The sequence below is a fragment of the Lethenteron reissneri genome, chromosome 43, assembly GCF_015708825.2.
Source record: "Lethenteron reissneri isolate LAM-NWPU_2019-01 chromosome 43, ASM1570882v1, whole genome shotgun sequence".
In the NCBI taxonomy this organism is placed as follows: domain Eukaryota; kingdom Metazoa; phylum Chordata; class Hyperoartia; order Petromyzontiformes; family Petromyzontidae; genus Lethenteron; species Lethenteron reissneri.
In genome coordinates, this window is record NC_083821.1 from 1,653,425 (window position 1) to 1,681,107 (window position 27,683).

Consider the following 27,683-nt stretch of genomic DNA (forward strand, 5'->3'; position numbering starts at 1 on the left):
GTTAACTTTAAACAGCTATGCTGGCTTACCAGTGTCCTGCTGAGCCAGCACTGAATAGAGAGCCCCTGAACATCTCATAGCTGCAATATGCCCCAGGTGTCATTATGGTTGTGGCTTAGGGTCCAATCGCCAAGTCACCTAAAGTAGGTATTTCACCCTAACATGCAGTATGGAATGGCAAGATGCAGTACAGTACAGAACTGCTACTTGGCCCCTCTGGGCTGCAAAATACTGATTCCTGCACAATTATAGGTGCGATTCATCACGGGTAAGCCCACACAGGCTATACATATTAGCCTGTCTAAAGACTTATTTTGATGAAAATAACACCGTTTCTAAACCAATCATCAATAAAAACTGACCACAGCTTACACATAGGAACACATCTGTATAGCTTTTGGACAAGTTTAGCAACTACATACTTACAAAAAGTATTCTAAAACATACTTCATGAAACATTTTACATGTGTGCTTGTAATGGGCTTGCTCACTTTTATTCGCATTTTGTGTTTCCATGCACACGTTTCAGGGTTAAGTTTGGAGAAGGCGAATGCGTGTTTGCCTATGAGCGTGACAGGATGTGCAAGCGTATGTGCGTGTGAGCATAGGGAGTGGGTGTGGGCCTGGAGCTATGGCCCATTTTTTGTGACACTTGTTTGTGTGTGACACGCAATGTGACGTGGGGCCAAAGTACTAGTGCTTTGTCGCTTCAGTTTGGGGAACCTAGTAAACAGAAACTGCATCTGATTTCCCAGTCTTATGTGACATGCATAGATCGGTGAATTGGTGCTTGGAAAGCAAAAGAATCGAAACTATTCCCAACCAGACAGGAGCATGGATTCTATCCATGCAGCTTCTCATCAGCACATATCACCTGAGAATAGAAAACCTAAGAGAGAGTTGGTAGCTTTCTGGAGCCATAATTTGCAATTGGTGAGATAGTGGCCAAACTATGCCAGTAAAAATATCAGTGAGTTCTTGTACCTGTGTGGGGCTTTTAATGTGGACCCCACGTATCTGCCGGGGTACTCTGACTAATATGGGTATTCTGGCTGGTTCCCATATTCCAAACATTAATGGAACTGGCCAAACATCCCAATGCAGAATCCTCCTGAAAGAGTCTTCAGACTCAGTCATGCCCGAGTCATTGGGATTGTTTTGACCATACTTCACCACACTGGTCGGCGTGGATTGGTGGCGGAGGGTCACGTACTGGTTCAGATGTATCTTGTCACTCATTAACCGCGTGGCAGAAAACCAAATAAAAAAACACTTGAATCCACTAGGCTAAGAGAACGGCAAATTAAGACGTGACGACAAAACACCCACAGGTTATCGTTCGCGGGGAGCAGGAGAGGGTGGAAGCCTATAACATAAAACCTTTTTTCAAATTTTCTTGCTGTGGATTTCACACCTGATGACGATTGCTTGTGTTGCAGTCGAAACGTCGTGATAATTTTTCTTTTTAATATTTTTATTATTTTATTATTTCCCTTCTACGTCACTTTACCGAAAGAACCAAGAAATATGAATCCCTGCAGTCACGAAAGCTTTAAATTAAAAAAATATATTTTTAAATATTTTTATTATTTCCCTTCTACGTGACTTTACCGAAAGAACCAAGAAACATGAATCCCTGCAGTCACGAAATTTTTCAATAAACAAAAATAAAACTTTGCTCAATAAATTACAACAGTGGCCCACAACGCCCTCGCCTCGTCTCGCAACAAACGAATCCGCGCGGGCAGAGACGTCGTGGAGGCTCGCGGAGTGGGCGGAGTGGGCGGGTGGACACGGCGGCAGCAGCAGCAGCAGCAACAACACAATGGAGGCGTGGTCCTTGCCGAGCTTCGAGGGAGGGGAGAACGAAGGGGCGAGGCTTCCATTGCGCGGGAAATGCGAATTTCGCGCGTTCGGGCTTTGGCGCTCAAATGCAGCAGCGCCGCTCTCTCCCTTCATTCATTGTCCGCTTCCTGGAGCCATCTTAGGCAGAAAAGCGGCTAACGCTCGTCGAGCGCACCCGACCGTAATCCGAGGCATCCTCGGCGCAGCGACCGCACAGCTTCACGAAACCGACTCCTTTCGAAAGCCGACAACCAAGTTCGACTCTAGGCTGCGATATTTGGCGTCGGGAGCTACTCGCCGAGTGCGAAATTAGCGCCGCAAGTTGGACGCGCGACCTTGGCAACAAAAGAAGAAGAAGCCATTGCTTCATTTTTCGGGGTTCCCTCCCCGTCTCTTCGTCAGCCCCCGGTCGGGTCGGGAGTCGCGCCTTCGGACCGGGTTCTCGAGGCCCATCACCTCGGAGATCAACCATCAAGAAGAACTCGCGCTCCGGTGTTGCTGGTGGTTGTTTTTCTTTAACAAACAACCAAGAGATTGTGATAATGTCTGCTGACAGAAAGCTGTTCGCCGCCGCGAGTTACCAGCTGAGTCAACTGGACGGTGTCGGGGCCAGTGCCTACGCGACCCCGCAAGGCCCTCACGGCAGGACGACACGGCCACGTCTTGGACGACCACCGGTAAAAAAACAACAATGTGGGGGTGCAACTACCCCCCCCCCCCCACACACACAACAACAAGCCTTGTGAGAGACGTGTCCGTGGATGTTGCTGAGGAGTGCGAGGAAGTTGTGTGTGTGTGTGACTGCCGTGGCGACTTTGGAGAAACTTTTGCGCGCAAACTTTTGTCACAAAGCCATCGTCGCTAACATCACCACCACCACCATCATCATCATCGCCATCACCACCACCACCATTCCGCTACCCACCCACCCCCCCACGTCTTTCTCTTGTCTCGTCGCGAAATGGCTGCTCGTTTTCCGTACAGTAGCGGGCAGGGGGAGACTGAGAGAGACGGAACGAGGCTCGTCTGGCCGCAGAGCTTTGATGTTCAGTTCGAGTCCGGACCCAGGTCCATTATCGATAAGGCGAGATGGGGGCGCGCGGAGGATCGATTATATCGGACTATCGCCCCCCTTTCCTCTCTTGTTTTCAGCTGCGACAGCTCTCCCTCACCCCCCCCCCTTCTTGAAATGTCAAAAGTGTTAAAATATATATGATGTGCAACATTTTGTAGGGCTGCTAAAGTTTGGTGGGGGGTACTATCCCGTGTCGTGGCGTCTAAACGGGTTGTGGTGGACGTGGATTGTTGATCTGAGTGGGGGGTGATGGGGGGCACCTTTTAATCGTTACCACCCCCCCCCCAAAAAAAAATAAGTTATTTGTGTATAAGATGTTGCTTGTGTTGCTAATATTGGTGGGGGGGGGGGGGGGCACGCTGGTTCGCTTCGTAATAATTGTGGTATTGGGGGAGCGGGGTGGGTGGAGGGTCAACTTGCCCCCCCACAACCTTAAATGTTTGTAGTGTTTACACGGCTCTGTATTATTGTGGAGTTCTAAAAGTTTCTGAGTGTGCGGTTGCGGGGTTGCTGTTTGAGCCCCGGCCTCGCTGTCTGCTTTTGTTCGTGATGGAGGCCCTAGGCCGCTCCCGAAGCCAGCTTAAACACACAGCACCACACGCACACTCGGGCTGCGTGGTGCTCAACATTTGTTCTTATTGTTTGTCGTGGGTTATAATCTCAGTTGATTCGCGATGTACATTTTTTTGTACATCTTTAATAAATCCAGGATTATTAATGACACTTGGAAGTTTAGGCAGTTAGGGCTGGGTTTGAATGGAGACCTCTCTTTTTGATGTGTCCCCCACGGCCTTTTGGGTCGTTTTGTGTGAGATGGTTTCACGCCGTTCATTGGAATACAAAATACACACGTGTTGACAACCTAACCTACTGTTGTCGTTTTGTGAATCCACTGAGACTTTGTGTGGGGACAGATGCACGTCAGAAGTCAAGCACTTGCCTACACAAACTAGAATGTTGAGTGGCTGCTTTAGCGTTGGATATTTTATGATCGTCTTATCTGCACATCCACTTTTGTCAAACCACTGCTGGATGAGGGCCCCTCCCCACGCCGTGTCATTGGTTTGGGTTGTTTGACCATACTTCACCACGCTGATCCTGCTTGGGTGGGCAACCTATGACCTGTAGTGGACGGATGGATTGTTATTCATCCGTGCACTATCCAGACTCAGACCTGCTTGGTTTCTGAGATCCGACTGGATCGGGCACATTCCTTGTGATTTGGTCAATGTATTGTATGGTATATATATTTAGTGTTGTTTTCTTGGATGTGGCTGTCAAGTGCCCTTTTGGCTTTCCAGGAATGTTGACCGGGACCGAGTCCAAGTAGAATCTTCGTCCCCTGGCAGGGCAAGCTGGTGGGCTTACTCACAAAGGGGGGGTAGCCCACCCCATTGCCCACGTGTAAGTGGGCCCCACCAGAGTCTGCCGTCACTTTTGGCCACAAGCTTTCAATGTAGCTTTCGATTAAGCTTGTGCGAATATCTTCCCGTCGACGGCTCCCCCAGCCAGCCAGCCCATCCACCCAACCCACTCGCCTGCCAGTTGATGAGCCTAGGCCTCCAGAAGAATGGAGAACAGGGCTCTGTGGGGGTGGGGATGGGATGGAGAGGAATGCTTATGGCTTCACTCGTCAAGAGTAAGGTTGCAGGCGCATTTTGCGTGGTTGTGGAGCTGCCGCTCGCTTCGGGCCGTGGTGTGAGCTTGTACTTGACAGTAGTACAATGCACACTCAATTTTGCGTATTCACATCACAGTTTTGAGCAGTTTCCGAGCCGGGTCTAGCTCATAAAATCCACAGGAGGTTGATGCATTTGTGTGTAGTAATTGGCCTGGGTGTAAAATGGTCTTTTAACAACAGCACAATACGATATTGTATAACAGGGATTTCATACAGCAGGGTCTAAAAGCGACCACATCTCAAAATTCTGTACAAAAACTGAGCATATTTTCTAGAGCCAAGGCAGTCTGTCATAAGTTTATATGCAAGTCTGAGTCCCCATGCGAGTCTATTGGTCTCTGTGCGAGTCCATACAATAGAGCTTGTATTTATGGCATCTAAATGCGACCGCATCTTGAGGCGCTGTACAGAAACAGTGAGCGCATTTATTTTCTAAACAGAGGCAGTCAGTGATCGACATTGGTAAAAAGGAAGCTTTGGAGCTTGGACTTGAACAACAGCAGGGAGTTGATAGCATGAGTGGCTGGGAGAAGCGAGTTATAGGCAGTGGACTCAGAAGAGGAGAATGAGTGACCTACTGAGTGCTTGGGTCTTTAGGTTCCTTGTGTTCAGTGTCTGTCACTGGAAACGTAGGGTCAACCGGCTGTGATGCCCCGTGCTGATGTATTGATGGACAAGCCTTTTGTCAATCTACTGCTGGATGAAGTCCTCCCAGTGTGTCGGCCATGGAGATTGTTTGACCATACTTGGCCACGCTGGTCAGTGTGGGGTGGAGAAAGGGGGGGGGGGGGGTCGTGTGTAGGGTGGCAGTGCCAGTTCTGATATGACTCGCCACTGATGTTAGCCGTTGCCATTAATTGAATTTGGGTCACTGGGCTCAGTGCGATAGCCATTGTGCCACCCGTTCCAGCCCAGTTCCTTGGTGGGAGCAGTAATAAACTCATTAGTGGAATGTCCTCTCCCGCCACATGATTAGCTCAACTTCAAAGAGGGCCGTGACAAGATGCGTGGGCTTTTGTCTGCTGTGTTGGCAATGAGCTGAGGGTTCCCTTGGGCTAGGCCATGCTGATGAGCATCCATTACAATGAAACCACACGGCTTGCCGGTGCTCAGAAGGTGGCGCCTGTTGGACGTGGTCATCATGCCCTAGCGTGATGGTCTTGGTCCCATAGAGACAGTGAATGTATGCACCATTGAGCCATTCCAAGTTTCATCACAGGGAGATGATCTGTAGATATGAAGCAAACAATTCCCGGTGCGGGAGCTATTCAGTGGTTGTTGATTTTTCAAAAGAACCAAACAAAAATTATCTTGCATTTCCAAAATTCCTTGAGATAGGGGCTTACATTGCACTCCATTCATGCTAGGAGAAGGTCTTTAGAAAATACAATTCTTAAAAAAGTAAAATACTAAAATATTAAAATGTTATTGTATGTGGCCATGCCCTGGTGTTTTGGCAACCTGCAACCATGTAATGCGTATACACTTATTGTCTTGTGTTGTTTGACAAATGCAATTATAGATAATTGTGCACTTTGTCCACAATTTCTGATTTAATTCTAAGTGCAAGTTATTTAGGGATTGACGACAGTCATCGTCCATGGCATTTGAAAGTTCAGTTTGTAAAATGCTGCATTGAACTTTTTCTCTGTGGCTCATTATCATGAGCCCACAGGCTTTTCAGGTGAACTCTTGACACATAAAACATAACCTATCCAATCAAATTTTGACAAACGATTTAAACAGACGCGCTTAGGTGGATTTTGGCTACGGGGGAATATTGTTTTCAACTGGTTTGCGTTTACAGTGCGTTTTGGGAGGGGCTCGGAAGAGTGCGTTATGTGTGACCTGTGGCCACAGGCAGCGTTGCATAAAATGGCGTCACCAAAAGAGAAGTAAAATTAACCGCACGTGGGAATTAAATTATGAGGTGTGGGCATCGTGCCGCCGCATTTCAGAAGTTATGGAAATACTTTAAAAGGTCCTTTGCCTAAGACGATGCTGCGCACCCTTATTCGTGGTATTGTATCGCTTTAATCCGAATGCAGTGTGATTTTTGGGGTGGAGGCATATTAAAAAGGGAAGTGTGAGTGAGAGACTGGGAGGGGGAGTTGTGGCTTTTAACAAATTTAGTTTTGTCATTTGGCTGTCACTTGGATGGCCATCCAAGTAACAAACCGAACATTTGGTTGGACATATTTAGGTTGGAGTAAGCCAATTGAATTTCAAACTTTTATTTCGACTTAAATTTGTCTCCAAGCTATTACACGACAGGTGGCAATCTGACGGTTTGATTCCATGGATGTTAGTGCTTGGCATGTCATGATTTGCCTCCCTTGTGATTTGATGAATTGTCACGATTTACAGTTCTGTTTGACTTCAGGAACATATCCTTTTCTTTTGCCATTGTGCATGTAGCACTGTTACATGGGTTACCTGAACCAATCGCATGCAAAATATAATGATAAATTATAGACCTTTGTCCATCCATTGCTGGATGAAGACCTCATGCTGTATCTGTCATGGGAGTTGTTTGGTCATAATTCATGCAGGTCAGTGCTAGTTGGTAAAGGAGAGCCACTCAGGACTTCTTCATATAGCACTGGCCACTGATGTTAGCCGTGACCCGAAATTGAACTGACAATGCCAAGATCATGATCGCATAGTGGGCTAACCACCATATAACATCTACTGATCTAAACATTTTTTTAATTGATTTCAATCTATAAATTGGTGGGTCATTACTTTCCTAATGACCTGTAATGATTATGGACTGAATGGGATGATGCCTCGCATTCAAATAACCCCCATTGTCTCTCTATATCGTGGGGGTCATATGAGCATACTTCACCACACTTGGTTATGGTGAGGAGCATAGACGGGAGAAAAGTACAGTACAACAATGTATTTTGCCTCTGCTGATAATGTAGCCCACCAGCAGCCTACCACACCTGTTTTATGCGTGTTGGTTGCTCACCCAAGCACTATGCAGGCTCAAGCAGGCTCAAGCCTCTACATAGTTTCTGAGATGTCACGATATCAGGCTATGTCCCGAGTGAAATAGTTGTAACCTAAAGTACTAACTGAATAATCGACACTTGGCATTCATATTCAATATTTCGTAATTTTTCCTGCAAGCATCCTTCTGCGAGTTGTTTCAAAACCTTCATCGGTCATGTTGGGGTAGGCACGTGTATCCTGGAGTTAATTTCCTGTACAGAAAAACAAGGCTACCCATGTATATGGAACTTGCCTTAATGTTTACTTCTTACTTTTGCAGAATTTTTTGGGCATTAGTAAAAAATATCAACACCCGGATTTAACATGGTAGGGTAAAAAAAAAGCATTTGGAGCCTGCCACCCATCTTTATGAAAGGCCTTTTTATCTCCACCAGATTTTTGGTGTTGGAGAGTGGCCCTTGACAAAATGCAAAGTGCCACTTTTAAAAAGGCAAAATCGGTCGAAAGACGCCTTTTTTGCCGAAATGCGAAAGCCTGCTCCTCAACTTAAGAGTTGGAGTGATACAAAAATAGCAGCCATGCCGTTATCGCTCTTGTTTAAAATCGTTCATGTGTGGCTTTGGTGTCACCAGCCCTTACAGCGTCGCCCGGTAAAATGCGGCGTTCGGACGCTTCTTAACCCGGGCAGCTGCGATCGAACGAGCGTCCCAAGCACGCCTGTGTGTGCACGCGCTTGTTGAGTGCGCGCTTCCCCATCCCATCGAGTGAGAACCAGTGGTTGAATCTCCCTGGGTGAGTTTGACTGTCGCCACTCGATGGAATCTGACCGCGGGTGCCCAAGCAGGTGTTGTGCTGTCACTCGAGGGGGGTCGGAGTTGATGCTAGCAGGTGTTGCCCTGTCAAGACAAGAGTCAATGGGCCACTGTGCTTGCCCCCCCACAGCTGCTGACAGTGAGGGTGTAGTTTGCCTGTCGACATTTCTCCCGAGGGTCTGGACTATGGAATAAAGAGTCTTAGCCATTGTTTCGTGCAGGGGTGAGTGAATTCATTTCATCCGTGATTTAACTTGTTATGAGGCCTACCAATACTGTGGAAAGTCAAAACCGGTTGTCCCTTTTATAGCAACTTTTTCCTGCCGTAGAAATGTGGATTTTCCACTGCCAATGGTGAGTGATACCTAAAACTGCTCCTGCCCCCCCCCCTCTTCACCAGCCTGTACTAACCAATATGGGTGAAGTATGGTCAAACAAGACCGATACGGTCTTGAGAAGCCATGAGCAGTGGAGTAACGTTAGGATGGAAAATTATTTTCTTCCAATTGTGCCATGACAAATATTTAGTTTTGCTTGAATTAAATTGAAACCGTTTGTATTCAAGCCTGGTATATTATTTATTTGTATGGGTTTTTAGATATTTTTATCTTGCAGTATACAATTTTCATTTTACCAGTGTTTCAAGGTTGTTTCAACTGTCCACGGACATTTAAGTTGTGCCCTTCAGTTGGATTGGAATGCAGGGGTAGTCATTGTTTTGAAAACTGGCTAATTTGCAGGTAATTATACTGGAAAAGTATTAGCAAGGAAAAATACCTTAATCATCCTGGTCGTGTAAAACCAGAAAAGAAAACGGTGGAAGAAAACAATCTCAAGTGCTCACATTCTAAAATGACATGTTTTGGAACAAATTAATAGAACAAGATGTATGGATGGAATCCTTAAAATAAATTGTACTGGTAGGAACCTCTGGTTACACTAGCCCACAGGGGATTATTGTGTCCGTCCATCGTGCAGGGAGGGGCTGGGTGGGGAGGGGCTGGGTGGGGAGGGGCTGGGTGGGGAGGGGCTGGGTGGGGAGGGGCTGGGAGGGGAGGGGCTGGTCACCCCGTGGTGCCCTTATAAAACTCAACGTTTAACCTACTCACGCCGGCTTGTGCCCGCCCTCAGTCGGGCATATTTGCGGAATACACCACGCCGCCGTTGACCTTGGCCATTGACCGAGCAACCCAACGTTCCTACCAGCTCCCTCCGCAGGAATGTGTTTATTTGTCGATGAAGCTTTAAGCTATATTTAATGGTCTTCAGTTTTTTTTTATTTCAAATGAAAACAGCAAACGGTTGCTGGACTCACAGTTATTTGGTTCCATGGAATCAGATAAAACAATAAATATTTACATAAATAAATATTTGCTCACTTTCACTTGTAAAAGAAGGAGTGCTCACCTGCGGAATTGCTTTGGACTTGGCAATCATTTGCGGCTGGCAGGATTGGGCAAGTGGCTTTTTTTTCCCACTGACATTGAACCACGTTTTCTAAAAATCCGCCTGAATTGTATCGTCATCATCACATTCGCTGTACGATGTGCTGAACGTTGCTATTGTTATCTCAATGTAGTCGCCCAAAATTATTGCTCAATTGCTTCTCGCCTCTGACAACACCACTCCGTTTGTAAGCATCGGAGACGTCTACCAACTCAGAAGCGCGTGACGAGCGTGCACCGCACTTTGAACCGAGAGACCCGAGTTGAATCTCACTCGCTTCCAACATCAGGGGAGTAATATATGCATCGTTGTTTGACCTCCCCGAGGTCTACTCAGGCTTAAAATGAGTACAGTACCTCGTGTATTTTTAAAAGAACATCAGGGCTGGGGAGACAAAGGTGGCCAGGCGTGATTCTCACCACACAGTCTGAAGGCTTTACGGGGGATTTGTCTTTTTTTTACATGTAATTACATATAGTGGGAGTCGTGGTCCAATTGTTAGTGCACTGCATGCATCGTGATCCCAAGGGCCAAGGTTAGATTCTCAAACATTTAACTTTCAACATCAGTCGGAATTGGCATTTGAGCCCGTCTTGGGCCTACCTACGAGTACCTAGTATGGTGTGTACACATCAGCACTCGTACGAAAACAAAAGTGACCAGTCCTAGTGCTGTCCACACCATTCTGTGGTAGTCTTAATATGCGCTCGCTAGCAGCAATTTGCCCTAAGTCTCCTCTACTAAGCCAAATGTCCCATGATTGCTTGGGGATGGCTCACTTGCATAAACAAGTCTGGAAGGAAAACATTTAATTGATCCTTGTCATGGGTATCAGTATAAAAATAAAGCTGAATTGCAAAGTAGTCCACCAGCAGGGCCATTCCCAAAGGCAATATCTGATAAGGAAAAAACGAGGAACGTTTTCTCGCGCGATTGTATTTTCGCGAGCTTATTAATAAACTTGATTGCTTGCACTGCAGAAACGAACTTGCGCCAGCATCGCGAACCGTTTTTTCTCCTGCTTATCTAGCGTCGACTGGTGCTGTTCGGCGCGAGCGAGAGCTGGTCGACCCTGATGGTCAATCGTGCGCTCGCATGCTCACGCAGGCACCATCTGTTTCCTGTCTGGTCCCTCAGACGCTGAGGAGTTCCTGCATGGAGTTTGGGCCGCCCGCCTTCTCACTCGCGAGCTGGTGCCGTTGCTCGCTCACTTTTGTCAGGCGTTGCCCCCCGTTGATTTAAGTTATGCGTGCATGTTTCCGACCGAGGTTAATGAAGGTTGTAAATTTTTGTTATTGGTGGCGATGGTGCTGCAGCTTTTGTTTTGAATGTGTCATTGAAAGTTTCAGTTGTGGTTACGATTTGCGTTAGATTTTTTTTTTTTCCTGGCTTGCGATGCCTGTGCGGTTACTTCATCCATAAATTGAACCATTTCCTGAACGCTCCACATGGCTGTGCACGGAGGAATTTCTCTGGTGCGCCATTCTGAAGGAAGGCAATACGTGGAACTTTGAGGATGATGATGCCAACGGTGACGATGATTATGCCGGTGGTGATAATAAGAAATATACCAAACTTCTATCGCCATTATTATATTAAGTGTGAGGGATAGGATTAGCGGTAGCGTAATGTTTAGTGCGTCGTGCATTGAACCCGAAAACCTGAGTTTGATATCTGCTCGTGGTTCACTTAAGTGCCGAATTATATCTGAATTGGTTTGCCCCCCCCCCCCACTTACCAACCCTGCACAGACCAGCATTGGTGAAGTATGGTCAAACAACCCCCACAACTCACATGGCATGCAAAGGCTAGCGGCCATCATCTAACAGTGCTTTGACAAAGGGCCATGGAGTAAAATATTCAGGAGCGCCAACAAAATGAGCAACGGCGACTTCATCAACAATTTCCATTCGACGTCGACTCATTTTATATATTTTTTGCAAGCCAACCAGAGTACAATCCTCGGCAATGTTACATCTCGTGCGCGTCTGTAATGGGTAAAAGATGTGCAGCAGTCGAGGCACCAGCGAAAAGCCAGCGGGTTGACACTGCCCTAAAGCCGCTGTGTGACTCGTCCGTTGCGTAATTGAAGAACCCCCCCCCCCCCCCACCGGGGTGGTCGGCCGCTGCATTTTCCTTCCCATGCCGAGTGCCCCCCCCCAAACCCACAGCAAACCTTGAAAACCTGCCCCCCTTTATAGTAATAATAGTAATTTAGCACGTTTGGTATTCGCACCATTCTTATAGCGCGAGGAGGCTATCACAAAGGCGCTGTTTGTCCGACGGGTTTCGTCTGCTAGTATGGGCGACGTCGGTATGCAGTTTTTACCCGTGATGCTGGCATTCGTGGCCTACTTTTTTTTATAACGGCACAGGATCTTTAACGTCAACTGTGAAGATGACGGCGTGTGTATATATTTTTATTAATGCATCGTTCAGTATTAACCAGGATGGCCACAGGGCTTGAACCACAAAACTCTGCAGAAATCTTGTCGCTGCGCTACCACACCGTGATGCCACCTTTGGCTTTCTCCACCCTCCTTGTTTCATTCCTTACTTCTTCCTCACCCCCTCTTATGTGTGCGTATCTTCATTTTGTATAAAGAGGGCACCTAGCTTGGCGCAAACACTGGTGATGTCACTTGGTGGCAAATGGCTTGTTGTGCAGTTGCATGCGTGTGCACGTATGTTTGTACTTTTTGTATGTGCTTGAATATATGTAAAAGATGCTTTATCCATAATAGAGTTTTTTTTGGGTTATATCGCGTAAATAAAAATGTTGTTGTTAAACCCGCCACCACCTGACACAGCCAACTAGTAAGGGTTGTCACGTCAACAGAACGTGGCCAATTCGTCACTAGTACAGCACACCGGTGTGTTGGAGAGCCAAGCCACAACATTTATAATCTTGAGTACGATGCTTTATATTGGAGCACTTGCCCCAGTAGTCTGAGCTATGAATGTGGAAGGTTTGTCTTAATTGACGCATGTTTGTGTATTTGTCTTTGCGTGTGAATTGTGATGCAGGCGAAGAGAAAGTTGGAGTTGGAAGTTCCTGACCACCAGTACCTGAGCGGGGAGTTCCACACGCCCAGGGGGAAGGGACGCACGCCTTATCGCCCGCACAGCCCCCGCAGTGAGTGCACGGGGATACCACGCGACCTGTGTGTGCGCGCGCGTGTGGCACTGTGTAGGGAGCAGTAGTTAGCGCATTGCTACAAAACCAAAGACCCAACTTCAATTTCCACTCGGTCAACAATCTCCAACCAACATCTGAATCAGTCCAAGGCCTCCCTGGGTCGGCTTTGCCTTAAATGAGTTCCTTGTCCAGAGTGTGAACATCGCTGGGTAGACAAAGGCGGCCGGGCAAGGTGCTAGCCTAGCCACCACCCCCCTCGCGTGCCGTGCCGGCCTTCATAGGTGCTCGCGAAGGGCACTTGCCCCAAAAGCCTGTAAAGACTACGGAGATACTTTCTTGTCTCTCTTTCGGGTGGCATGGGTAGTGATTGGAACTCTACTGGACCCGTCGACATGAGTTTGACTCGTGTCCCTTGCCAACATCAGTGGTGATTATATAGTGAGCATTCTTTATTGGCCAATTCCATTATTGAGTAGCACATGGGAGGAAACTGGCGCACGTGGATTTTATATGGGATGGATATGCAACCACATCTAGATGCTGTATGCAATATAGCATTTAACAGATAGTATAGAGCTTCCTCCGAGATTCCTTTAAGTGACCTCTGGTCGACACAGTAGAGGGCAGCACTTTCCCACTCACTCTGTAAATGAGAGCAATTTTAGGTGCATGCTGCCAGATCATTTAATTCTCCGGGCTGGAATTTATCCCAATGTCGTCATTGGTGACGGGGTTGATATGATCAACTTGCTACGCATTAAAACCCAGTTTAATCACAAACGGCTGCCTGGGATCCACCCTAGAATTTTAGCGGTGCCAGCTAAGTTCTCTGACCTCTCTGCCAGTCAATCTTCTTACACCAGCAGAGACCTGCTGGTTCTCCTAGCCGGCATGTGCCTGCTCTTGTGTCAGAATTGGTAACCTATGCAAGGTTGTGCCTGCATAGTGCTCGGATGGGCGACTGGCATGCACAAGCAGGTTGCCATAGGGCCACTCCTCCGCTCCCTCACTTGGTCGCTGGCAATGCTGCCCCGTGCGTCCCGAGTAGATTTATCGCGGAGGAGAGCAACTCCGAGGTGGCGCGTGGCGGAGACGGCCTCGGTCCATGGCCTCCACGCTACGTGCGCACGACCCTCGGCACAAAGTACAACACACGGGTGGGGGAAACCTTACGGCCCATGGGCTGGATACCGGTGTTAGAAGGTGCTGCCTGTGGGGCTATGCGGTGGGCAGAAGCGGGCAGTTCAACCAATTCCATCGTCGTATTCTACATCTATGCCCCTACATTTATGCCACCTTATCCACTTCAACCCGCACTGACCATTGTCTGAAGTATGCTCAAATAACACCCCCCCCCCCCCGCGGCTCGCACGGCGACCTGAGTTCGACTCCTGGCCTCTCCCCAGCAGTGGATTGCTGAGCGCCGGTAATTCTCAAGCTCTGCCGAGAGCAAGTCGTGCGCAATGTTTAGCAGTAGCAGGAATGAGAAAGTTGCGGGAAGATATTGACCCCTTGGGCATATTAGTGACATTTTCATGGCAAACGTTCAACAAAGCGGTTGCAACCACCCAGCGTGTTTTGGCTCGGTGCTCGTACAAACATGAAAACAAAGGAAATAAGCAGGAGATGGCTGCTTTTTATACACACACACATACACGCCCACGTGTGTATACACAGGCACACACAAACAGAAAGGGAAGTACCCTGATTGTGCCCTGTTCAGGGGAAAATTAAGAAGTGAAACGCAGGGCATTGATCATCTTCATCAGCCATGGTCTATCCACTGCTTGATAAAAGCCTCCACGAATTGTCGTCAACCCTCGCGGTTCCACAACGCAAAGCCTCCAAGCTTCTACGTATTAGCAAATCTCATTGCTTCATCTCCATGGTGGTCATCCTCTTAGGGGTGCTTCTTCTTCGTGTTTGTAGGTCACAGAGTAAGTGGGAGACAAAGTAGATTTTTTTTTTTAAATCCCAAACCCAAGCGGCTATGAAATAGCCAAGAAGATGAACAACAGATAGGTGGGGACCATTGAGTATCGTCTCCTCCTATGTGAAGGTTTTCTCTGGTTACTCCAGTTTCCTCCCAAATGCCGTTCATGTTTTTTTGGGATGAAGAGGATGATTGCTGATGTCGAGGTGGTGTATGTGTGCGTGTGTGTGCGCGTGCGTGTTTCATCACGGAAGCTCCCAAGTCGCCGTCGGAGCGTTCCCGCTACGACACCTCGCTCGGGCTCCTCACCAAGAAGTTCCTGGGACTCATGAACCAATCATCGGACGGCGTCGTTGACCTGAACCGCGCCGCCGAGACGCTGGCCGTGCAGAAGCGGCGCATCTACGACATCACCAATGTCCTGGAGGGCATTCACCTCATCCGCAAGAAGTCCAAGAACCACATTCAGTGGGTGTAAGTAGTCCCATCCGGGCTGCTGAATCGGAGATCAGATGGGGGGGTGATCCGGTCGGAGTGAGGGCTTCTGCTTGTTTGTTTTTGTTCCTTTGTGATGGTGTGTGCATATGTTTTTCGTGTGTCTTGTGCGTGAGTTTGCGTATGCGTGCTTGGGTCCGTGTGTATATGTGCCTGACCACACGCGTGTGTGAGGGTGCGGTAGTGGAGTGGTTAGGGGCACTGCACTACTAACGCAATGACCTAATTTCGATTCCGGCTCACGGCCAACATCGGTGATGAATAACTGAACCGGTACAGGGCCTCCCGTAAGTCGATTCAGCCTTAAATGTGTAAACATTTAGTGCCGCGTGTAGTTATCAGCATTGGAGAGACAAAGCTTGCCGAGGGTGGTGCTGACCCCCCACCCTCTTGTGTGCCTGCCGGCCTCAACAGTTGCTTCCTAACAGCACTTTCTCCCAACAATGTTGTCACGGCTCCATTGGGGACCTTTTTTTGTGTCTTGTTACTACTCAGCGGGCAGTCGCCCCTGGACACTGGCACCCAGGCCCGAGGGCTGCCCCAGGAGGTGTCCGAGCTGAGTCGCAAGGAGCGCGCCCTCGACGACCTCATCGGGAGCTGCACGGCCACTCTCAAGCAACTGACAGAGGACTCGCACAACCAGAGATATCCTTCCCTGCACTCTGCCGCCACTCTCTTGTGTGCCCACATTGCCCCACATTTTGGCCTCGGAGCGCTGTGGCACCTCCACGAGGTGGGGATGGTGGGGGGGGGGAGCTCCGTGCCGTCAGAATGGCAGAATGGAGATTACTTTAGAATACTTTGCAAGTAGGGTTGAAAGTGATGCCTTTGAAAGTGATGCCGTTCGTGTTTGTTTTTTAACAAGTTAGGGAAGGGGCTGGGGAAGTGGTGGGCGAGGTTAGGTACGGTGACTCTCAATGATGATCCACTATGATCAATGCTCGGAACAACTCTCAGACTGACCTACATATGGAGTCACGCTCACTCCGACTAACCGACTAGGAGATGGCTGATCGTCTGTTTTAGCGTTGACGTTTTTTGCGGTCGGCATTCAATTGGGATGGGTTTGCGTAAGTGATAGGGGATTACTGCGATTGATTGTGAGCGTTACATAATCGCTGTTACCCTTGACACTGCCCCCCTCCGTGCCGGGGCCTCACGCTGGCGTACGTGACGTACCACGACATCCGCGGCGTGAGCAGCCTGCGCGAGCAGACGGTCATTGCCGTCAAGGCGCCACCGGAGACGCGCTTGGAAGTGCAGGATCCCGCAGAGGTAGCCAAAGGGGACGGGTTGTGGGTGTAGGGCAGTGGAGGCGAGATGTTAACTTCCTCGCCTGGTATGCAGTAGGTTAGTCGTGGGTTTGATTCCCCCCGACGCCTGCTGTATATTTGGAGTTGGCATTTGTGTCTCCCTGTCGTCGCCTGGATTTTTTACCCGAATCCTCCCGGCTATCCCTCCACAGTTATAAACATGCGTTTATAGTATTCATCTGCTATACATTTCCACATGATAAGCCACTTTGTTGAGCTTTCATTTGTGGCATGATCGCTTCTGAAAAAAGAGCTGTATAGCTCAGTGGGTCTTACCTGGTAAAGTCAAATTCGTTTAGTCATGTAGTTTCGACACGCAGACGACAAACGTTCCGGCCCGAGCCTAGACTGTTTGCACCGTGGTTCTGTGATGAAGCGGCCCTTCTACATTTCGTTGTCTCTTTCCACTTATCTGTGTTGTAGCGTTTCTTTCGGAAAATGTTCACACTTTCCACCAAATGTTGAAAGGGTTAATGCGTTATTACCTCCGTCTGTAACTGGGGAGGCACATGAAACTTTTTCCATGAATTTTGTTGCTGTTAAGTTGAGTTAATTTGTCTACAAGGGAGAAAGAGCAAAAATTACTTGGCAAATATGACACCAATGTGCATTGACAAGCCGTGATGCTGTTTGGTCAGATAACCCCCCATGAACCTCTAATCCAGCAGTGCATAGCAAAAGGGCTGGACTTGTACTGATGATAGACGCTTGTGTTGCGCCCGAAACGTCGTGATTTATTTTATTTCTACCTACGTGACTTTACCGAAAGAACCAAAGAGTATGGATTCCTGCAGTCACGAAAGCTTCAAATCAAGATTACTTGCTGGCTGTTGAGTGGTGGCCAACATTAACCCGCCCACCCTCTCCCCTTCAGCCCTCTCCTCCGCTCCCTCACTCGGTCGCTGGCATTGCTGCCCCGTGCATCCCGAGTAGATTTTTTCGCGGAGGAAAGTCACTCCGAGGTGGCACGTGGCGGAGCTGGCCACGGTCTCAGCCTCCCCCGCCATGTGTGCATGAACCCTCGGCACACGGAGTATTGCAGCAGGGAGTTTTTTTGTTGTTGTAAAAATAAAATAAATAAAATAGTCACCGATTAACATTTTAATGCAGTGCTGTACTGTAGTCCTTGTTTAAGTCTTTTGTAATTTTTAGATCTCTTCATGTAATCTCAGTTTACAAATCTTACATTTTTATATATATATAAGAGAGGCTTCTGTTTGTGAAAGCTTGGATGGCCATCAATTTCCTTTTCGTAGTCTACAAATGCCCGGCACAATAGCACTTGAAATTAATGACTTTTGCATCGTAGAGCCGTGAGAATCCACTGCCTTCATCGAGCAGTGGTTTGATGGTGATGTTTTATTAATTTTTTCAGACAATTGATCCATGGCTGTTTCCTTTTGAAAAAATTGCAGTATTTTTGTTTCACCGACGAGACATCTGCACGTAATGCAACTTTTATGCAACAAAAAATATTTAACTTTTCTTGCCAATCTTAATAGTTTGTCTCACTTGATTATTTTGTACCCTCAGTTGTGCGTCTCAACGGGCAATCTCAGCTACACTGAGAATGCCCAAAGGAAGTAACAAAATACTCGCCAGAAGGGGAGTCGAGCGTGGAGACGTGCTCTCTCACCATCGTTATTTCTAGCAACAGAAGCCATTCCCAATCTCAGCTTTGTCGATTTCGATCATTTAAACCACCAACGGATTTGGGACGGAAACAATTCTCACGTGACCGATGTATGTTGACGTTCCTTCGCACCGTACGTATCCAACCATGCAAATCGTAGGCGCAGGAAACAATTCGCCCATGTCCAATCGTTGAAGTTTATCCGTGTCTCGCGTTCTGCCTCCGCTTCCGCAGAACCTGCGGATGCACCTCCTGAGCAAGCGGGGCCCCATCGAGGTGTACCTGTGCCCCGACGAGGCGCCCGACAGCCCCATGAGTGGCACGAGCGGCGGTGGCGGCGCCAGCTCTGAGCTAACGCCGTGCACTCCGGATCAGCAGGGAACCTCCGGCGAGGCGCGGGGAAGGTCGCCGGACGCCACCAGCAGAGGTGGGGGTCTTCACCTTTATCCACGTGTGCCTAATGACTGCAAAGATGGCATCAACCAATAATCACTAGTACATGCTGCGCAGATTTGGCCGAAGTTGAAAAGCTGTCGTCATATCTGGGGCGGAACACCCGATTTCTCCATCGCTATACTTAAACATATTTCAACATAAATCACTCAAAAACCACGTGCTCACCAGTGGTCAGCTGCCTCCTTATCATTTATCTGTCGCTACTACCAACCTGTGAACTTGACTTGTTGATTCCTCTGCCTATGTTGAGGATTCATTCTGCTGGACCGATTGTTTTGTCTTATCCACACTGTTCAACCACAACAACTCTGCAGGTCACATTCTCACCAACCCACTCACCACACTGCAGCTCATACTTTCACCAAACTCACTCATCCACTCGCCATGCTGCAGCTCATACTCTCACCAACCAACCCACTCACCACACTGCAGCTCATACTTTGACCAACCAATTCGCTCATCCACTCGCCACGCTGCAGGTCACACTTAAAAATCAACTCACTCATCCACTCACCATAGTGCGGGTCATATTCTCACCAACCAACTCACTCACCCACTCGCCACACTGCAGATCATACTCTCACCAACCAACTCACCGCACTGCAGGTCACACCAACCAACTCACTCGCCCACTCACCACCCTACAGGTCATACTCTCACCAACCAACCCACTCGCCACACTGCAGGTCCTACTCTCACCAACCAACCCACTCACCACACTGCAGGTCATACTCTCACCAACCAACCCACTCACCACATTGCAGGTCATACTCTGACCAACTCGCTCATCCACTCGCCACGCTGCAGATCACAACACTTTTGTCTGTTTCTTCCTTCGCACCGCTAAACTTTAGAATCCCCTCCTCCCATCGTCTCTCTTTCCAAGATTTTATAATAACCTAGCTTCACTTCAAGAAACGTGTTTTAACTCTTATCAATTACAACTTTGATAGTGCTGTTTGCTGCTGGTCGCTTGGCATTTTGGATGTTTTATTAACTATATATACACATGTATCAACCATGGCTATGTCTATTGCTCTAAATCTAGCTACATTATACAAATATAACATGCCCCTAAATGTAACTTACTTTACCTATAACTCTCCATGGGTAGCAAAAACTGATGCTAACCTTTAACTTACTCTGAACATAACACATCTTAACACGTGCCCCTGAAAGTGACTGTAAACTTAACGATTGCCCATAGCCGTAGCAGTCGACTCTAACCTATAGCTATAATGAATGTACCTCCTAAGTGTTCCGCGTGGTGCCTGGTTCTACAGACTCGGTGAGGAGAGACCTGGCATTGGCCCTCATGGCGTGCGGCAGCAACGACGTTTTAAGCCTCGACGGCGCATCGGTCAACTGCTTGGCCGTGCCGGTGAACGTCGAAGAGAACGGAGCGACGCCTGGCGGCCCGTCTCCGCTCGGCACGCCGCGACGCAGCCTGCTCATGCAGACTGAGGACCAGCTGCCCTGGGAGACGGAGACCAATGGGGAGCTGCCCTTGGTCGCCCTGTCACCGCCGCTCGGTCCCGACGACTACCTGTGGAGCCTGGCGGAGAGCGAGGGCATCAGTGACCTCTTCGACATTGGCACCGACCTCGGCTCGCTGCTTGTGTAGGAAGGTGGGGGGAGAGGGAGCGGCGGCGGCGGCCCTGGTTTGGTCGCGAGGTGCTGCCCCCCCCACGCCAGACGGCAGAAGGAAACCCCCCCCCCCGACGGCTCGTGCCGCCGGCAGTGGCAAAGAGTGTTGGGAGCTCGTGAGCCGAGTGTGTGCCAGCGGAGACGTTGAGAAACTTTTTGCTAAAGCTGCGCCCCCGATGTCATCGCCCGGCCTCGACTTGCACGCAAAATCTCGTGATCGTCTCCAGAGCAGACGATCGTGTTGTCATCTGTCAACCGTCATATCCGTCGTCGAACGGGTTAAAGGTTTCAACACATGAAATTTCGTGTTTATATCCTTTTATAACCGGTTGCCGCGCTGGTGTTGGTTGATGCGGAGTCTGCGGAGAGTTTGGGTGGTGTGCGAAGTTGGTGGCTGGTGTTGCTTGGGCTGCTGCCGTTGTGTTCTGCCCGACTTGCTATCGAACTTGGCAGCAGCTAGTCATGTCCAACCGTACCCGGAGCCTATTTTCTGGGTCGCTGCTAGACTGTAGTAGACACGTGACGAGTAACCACAGCCATAGCGAGACGTTTACTGGACTTGGTAGTGCTGGGTGCCAGGAATATTTTCCGGGTCACCTACCTGGATGGACCCAGCTGAATTCAAGCCCTGACTGTACACTTATCCTTTCGACCAATTTTTGTTATTTTCCCACTTCGTAAGAGATGCATTTTAAATGTTATGTGTGAGCAATTATTTTAAAAGCATGTTGTTTAAAAATGAAATTATTTAATGATTTCGGTTTAAGCTCGTTTGGTGGGCATTACTTGCACCACGGCACGTAGTTTACGTGAATATTAATAATGTGTGCTCTTTTACACTTGTGTTTACAGCGAGGGTGGGGGTTTAGTGCTGAATGCTTAAAGGTGGGATACTCTAAATGCCTCGGTATGCATGGAAAGGCGATGTTTGGCCATCGTAAGATCTTAAATTGTCATGTATAGCATTTGTCTATATTTGGGGGGTCTGATTTATTCGTGTTTTGCTGGGAATGGGGCAGGTGATTGGTCAGGATGCACTGAGGGCACCCTTATACGTGTCCTCGTTGATTTGTACACTTTTTGAGACAAAACATATTCAAGATATTTGAAAATAACAAACGCCACTGCCCGTTTTTGCTTTTAGAATTATCGACCACGAGTCTCGTTGCCACGAACTCAAATTTGATGAATATTGACTGGTGCTCCGAGTAGAGTGGTACGACTGATCATTTGTTCAGCGAGCGCCAATTATTAGAGGTTTTTGTGGGCGGGGAGGGGGGGGGGCTATGGTCACGTGTATAAACGTGAGCTCGGCTCACGAGCGATAAATTAACTTTTGTGTCAACGCATGCTGTTGTCCGGTTTCCGATTGTGCTGTAACGCGTGACAGCCCCGGTACGTTCCACCTCGGCCGTGGTCACATCGATCGTGCTGGATGACAAAAAAAATAAAGTTTATGGACGCAGATGACGTGAACGCACGCTCAAGTCGTCTCTTTGAGAGGCGCAGCAGAGGAACACGCGCATCGCCGAACGGGCACGGGATTTTGGGTCCAGTACTCGCCGACGAGGGGGAAATAAAGTGCACTCGCGCCTTGACGGCCACGAGAATGGGCGAATGAAATGGATCAAGGGAGAGGAAACCCGAGGATAAGAATTGCTCTCGATGTGGAGGGGGGGTGTGCGGCGGGGAGACGGGAGTGACATTCTGCAAGTGACTGGGAAGAAAATCAATCCGATGCCTCGGTCTGTGGGCTGTGCACACAGACGTGGCTGTCGGAGGTGGTGAAGGGGAGGGCTTTGGTCAGCCGCTAGAGTTTAGCGTTCGATGGCCGTGGTTCCCTGGCGCCTTGGGAGCGGGGCGGCCACAATTGCAACCCCCACCGCCGCAAACGTACGGCCACGTTCACCAATTCACACGCAATAATAATAATTGTTGTTGATGTCGACACTGCCGTGCAGGTGTCCATCACGAGGAAATGAACAATCGCTTTTTTGACGGTGCAGGGGAGGGGGGGCCCAAGGATTTCTTCAATAACGTTTGGCGTGTGGTGGTTGAAATGGGACGTGGCATTATCAGCTGCTTTGTAAATTAATTTGCGAAGAGTTAGTATAACAATAATAAGACTTGTGTTTTTCTGCCGTTTGATATTTTTGGGAAATATACACAATGCATATATAATTTACAATAAGCAATATGAAAGTGTATAATTTTGTCGTTGCAATGTAAATTGTTTGTACAGTTTGCTGTGATTTAATAATTCCACGAACAGTATTTCACTTGCATTGGACCAGACTTGTGGAGGAATGCGTGCTGAGTCGTCCAAGCTGCTAATTATCGACACCTCTCAGGATAATTGGCACAGCACCTCGGAATTTGTACGGTGACAAAATGGAATATCAAGGTGCTAAATTGGTGCTGGGGAATGTCCTGTATTAGAGGCTCTCACATGAAAATATCAACATTTGCTCGGATTCACAACTTTGAACATAGCTTCTTTAACAGAGGTGATATGCCAGTGTATAACAATTGTAAACTGTACATTCATTGTCTTAATTGAAAACGACATCGCTTCTCAATGCAACTTGCTCACTGCAGTGAATGGGAAATGGGGAGTGATCATGATTGAAAAGAATCGCTTGTCAGAAGTTATTAAATTACTGATACGCAAGCTGTCCATTGGCCATTGGTCGCCTGCCTGAGAGCCAATTCCGTTTCCAGTACGGCTTATACTCCCAGGTGCTGTTCCCTTTTCTGCCTACACCTCGAATGGAATTCCTCGCCGTGTACAGCGTTGGTTTCCGAATGTCACTCGTGGAGGATGGTGCATCGCTCGCTCGCATTCGGCCTAAACAAGGGTGGTCGGAGTGACGCTCGGCTCGTCCGCGACACTTACAGATGGGCCCTCGACCGCACAATGGTTCTACCACTTCAAAAGGGCCCGCAGATATTTCTCTCTTCTCTTCCGCTGCACACTTCCAGTCTGGCAACCGGCGTGTTTCTAATTTAAGTGTAACTTCTGTCGCCGCAAAGGGCCTGTTTGCGGTGACAGAAGAGACTTGCGCTTCGTGTGTGTCTGTTTAACGTGACCTGCCAAAGGTATTTGAAACTCCTATTTGGCCCTCGGTAAGGAAAAAGTCCCCCCCTCCCACACACACACACCCCTTGTCATACAGTGCATTGTTGTAAATAGTCAGTGTTATAGAAGTCCCCCCACTGGCCACTACCGATGTGTGGGGGGCGGGGGGCAGCGCTCGCCACATACCTTTCAACTCGCGTTTCACGTGAGACCTGCCTATAACCCAATCACCTGCAATGCCCCGAATTCTTATCGGGTCTGAATAAGCCAAGCCGAGTCGTTTTCCTCGATGGCACTTGAATAAGTGATCATTGTGCACCGCTGGTCGACGAGGGGGGGCATTGCAGCAACATCTGTTGCTGTCTCGTACTTGTATTCTTTAATGTCTAGTCTTCGCCAACCCGAATTGACCAGCATGACGACGTATGGTCAAACAACCTCCATGACCGATCGGGCTTGGGAGCCCCCTCCCCAGGATTGATGCAAAATAGTCTTGTCTCCCTGAGCCTCAAATTTATAGAGTATCAACAGTCCCACCCCTGACCTGCAATGCGTGAGTTGGCCCTCATCCAGCAGTGGATTGTACAATGTGTCCCGAAGGGGAGTCATCGCCACACCCACTGCCTTTCCGCCCCCCCTCCATCCAAAAGCTTCAGGCTCTCACCAATGCTGGAGCATGCCCTGTTTATATAACATCCTCGTAATCTGTTTTACACTTAGCCTCGTTCTTAACCAAGCCGGATCACCTCGCCGAGCGAGACGCCCGATTGCACAGTGGTGCTGGGAAATATTTGGGCGAGGGGAGAGCGGTGATGAGAGCTTAAGGTGTGACCAGGGGGTGGATCGGAAAACACGCTATGGGGACGCTTCCAAAATTGATAACTCCACCGTGCTTGCCAGATATAGCCGTCGGTCTAAAAAAGAGAACAGTATCGCAGTACAGAATGTAAATAAGATTAGTTTTACACTGCGTGGTGGAGACCTGAAATAAGTCGTCGTGAGCTGGAGGGACCATAATGCAACACTAGAGAAACAGGAGAACGATAGTGGACACGCCACATTGCAGCGGGTTTTCGTGGCTGTGCCGTGTATAGGTCAGGTCTTCGATGTTGTTTTTGGGTTCTTTGACGATGTCCGACGTTTCGCTGCACATGATATTCAGTTCTTAAAAGCAGTTCCCAGAACTTGCATTGAAACATTGGGCATCTTGCCGAACAACACGCAGTGAAACCCGAAAACCTATCGGGAGTGGTAATAATTGCATTGCCCTAAAGTTTCATTGAACAAGCATGAATTGATGGTAAACCTTTACCATGAGCTCGTGTTTTTTTCCCTCCATGAGTTTATTTATTAACAGTTGCTGTGCTGTGGATTTGCATTCCCCCCCTCCCGTTGTATTGCCCAGTACTGTGCATGTGGTGCATTGTGGTTTTATCGTGGTCGGTCACGTGTCAACAAAAAAAAATGTGCTCGCCTCTTCAGAAGAAAAGCAAAAAATATATTAGCAGATTTGCCTTCACCGTGTTTGCATTTCTAAGCCCCGCGTTTTAATGAGACGTTTTGCTCAATTTCATTTAGGATTCGTACTTCATGCAGTACGCGCATATGGAGCTTTTGGGAAAAATATATTTGAGAACGTGTTTGTAAATACGGTGTTTCAAGCCATCCTGTTGGGCTCTCTTCAGAAGCCCGCCCCGTCTTCGTGTGCTAATCGACGTAATTAAACAAGTGCATTACTGGTAGGGCTTTCTGCATTAAGGAATAATGGCATTGGTGTGTGTAATGAGTACCTTATCCCACCCTCTGTCATTCTCCACCCATTCTCTAAAATACATCATGCACTGAGGGTTTCTCAACGTTATCTTTCATTTATAGTTATCGAAAATTCTAAATTGAATTCAAGAATTTCTGCCGTTACAAATACCCCTTTTGTCCATTCCGTTGTTGCGATGCCAGAGATTTAAGATCGTTTCTGGCACGTATGCAGCCCTTTTCAAGACGACTGCTTTCAGTTCCTCACCACTTGTTGACCGACTTTTGCACTTCCAAACTTTTAGCACCACTAAAGCACACGTGTGTGTGTGTGTGATACACGCATTACGGAACTTTAACCTGTACATTTAGACCGCCGTGATATTGTACATCAGCAGCACTTCCCATCGTACAGCAATTGGCACATTTGCCACCGCATTGGAAATGCTAAATTTCACACGTGACTTTCTAGACGATACCACTAACGCTCCACACAACCTCCTGCAGCGGTATGTTATTCTTTTAGGAATATCTTGATCAAAAAGTGCAGGTTAACCTTGAAACACGCTCGTATATTATCACGTGACATGTTGGGTTTTTATTTGCTTTTCAAGATAAAGCCCATTCCGCTGTTTACTATTTTTCAAAGGTGACTTAGCCGCACATGACAGCTCTTTGAAGTCACATCATCATCATATGTGGGAGTTCAAGTTTTGGACAATTTTGTGAATCCCAGTTCATTGTTAATGGTGGTTTAGCTGAGTCCATGTGGAACATTTTAATCATATTGGTGCTTTTCTTAAAATGTTCCCATGATGTTTGCAAATAATCACTCGTTCTCACAACGCCGCAAATATATATTTATATATATATATACAACATGTGCACAAAAACAGGTCCACGCAGCGCATCTTTGAAGGATTTTGTAAGGAAAACGCCAAGCAGTTGGACATAGGTTTAAATACAGTGGACCAGCACTAGTGGTTAAACACGAATCGGTTACGTTATAAATGTAATACAACCAATGTAATCTCGTGCTACCAATCCAACAACTGTCAGTGTGCCGCCTCTGATACGGTTACTATTTTACACAGGTATTTGCGCGTGTCATGTTAAGTTAAAACTCGTGTTTAAAACCGTCCACCTTTACTACAGCAGGGGCTTCACAAAGACGACTACTTATGCCTTATGTGGGTCAACCATTCCATGCAGACTGATGAACAGGTCCTCAGTGTGTGGAATGTTTGAATGGAATCGTAGGTGATGTTTGGAAACGCCTCCGCATTGCTGCATGATGTTCACAGAATGCTTTTGATAACCACCTCATTATTTTTTTCCAACCAAAGGCAACATAATATATTAAATAGCAGGGATGCTACCCTGGTGTAGAGAACTTGCAATTCAGAGTTGGCCGGTTCTCCCAGCACAGCAGTTGTTACGATACGCGAGCTTCTTAACACCCACCCGTCCACCACGTCTCTTTCCACCCTGAAGCATGCATGGATACACCGCAGTCGATCAAAAAGATCGTGTTTGGTTGGGTAAAGTTTGGCCGGTGTGGAAGAGTAGGCCAATCACCCTATAAAGGGGAGGGGCTCTCCAGAGTGCTTAGTGGAGGACCTTCCGTCCGGCATCTGCAAGGCTGTGCCACCGCGTGGAGTAAATCGTGAGTCGCTTTGTCGCACTTTGTTTTGCTCGAAACTCCGCCTCGCCTTCGACGCATTCTAAAAACGAATTTTCCTCCCAAGAGCATTGAGGGAAGTTGCTTCATGACCGAGGGAGGGTCGCCACCCGAATTGTCCTCTCAAGGCTTCGTTTGGTTGTTTTCATTTTTGACCACAGGTTTATTTTGGGTGTATATATCAATACCAGGTCGTCGTCATCTGGCGAGGCTAGAACAATCCAACGTTTGATTCTACGTCTTGTACTTTACACGTGCCTTGTACGCCAATGGCAGAGGTGTTTGACCTGAGCCAAGAAAATCGTGACCCAGTGTCACCACCACCACATACAGCAAAGAACTAAAAGGACCGAGGTGACAGAAAAGCAGCAGAACTTCCAATGTGTAACACAACGTAAAGACTAAATAGTAAAACAATTACAGAGTTAATATTTATGGAAGGGAATATGTACAGATTGCTTTGTGTGGTGTGTTTAGCAATTATATTAATATTGAAAAAAATATGTTCCTCTTAAAACATTTTTGCAAAATGCGTGGTTTTAATAAATTTGATCTGACAGACACAACTTGTACGGGTCATGATTTCATTCCCAGTACAAGCTTGACCTCGAATCCTTGTGTGGGTTTGAGTGCGACTCCAGTGTGACATGGCATGCTCGTGTGGACAGCTACTAAGAGGCAAAGCCACACAGTACTGCGCTAACAATATTACAGTACAACAATGGGTTCTTGAGT

General features: G+C 47.9%; 1 protein-coding gene across 1 annotated transcript; it reads left to right on the forward strand.

The window, feature by feature from the left end:
- The first annotated feature begins 1,931 nt into the window (after positions 1-1,931).
- Positions 1,932-27,493, forward strand: LOC133353256 (transcription factor E2F3-like). Its single transcript, XM_061569356.1, has 7 exons — positions 1,932-2,522; positions 12,848-12,956; positions 15,147-15,366; positions 15,883-16,032; positions 16,548-16,662; positions 18,568-18,760; positions 20,073-27,493. Exons 1-7 carry the CDS (start codon positions 2,388-2,390, stop codon positions 20,411-20,413), a joined length of 1,263 nt encoding a protein of 420 aa, XP_061425340.1. The 5' UTR covers positions 1,932-2,387; the 3' UTR covers positions 20,414-27,493.
- The last annotated feature ends 190 nt before the right edge of the window (positions 27,494-27,683 follow it).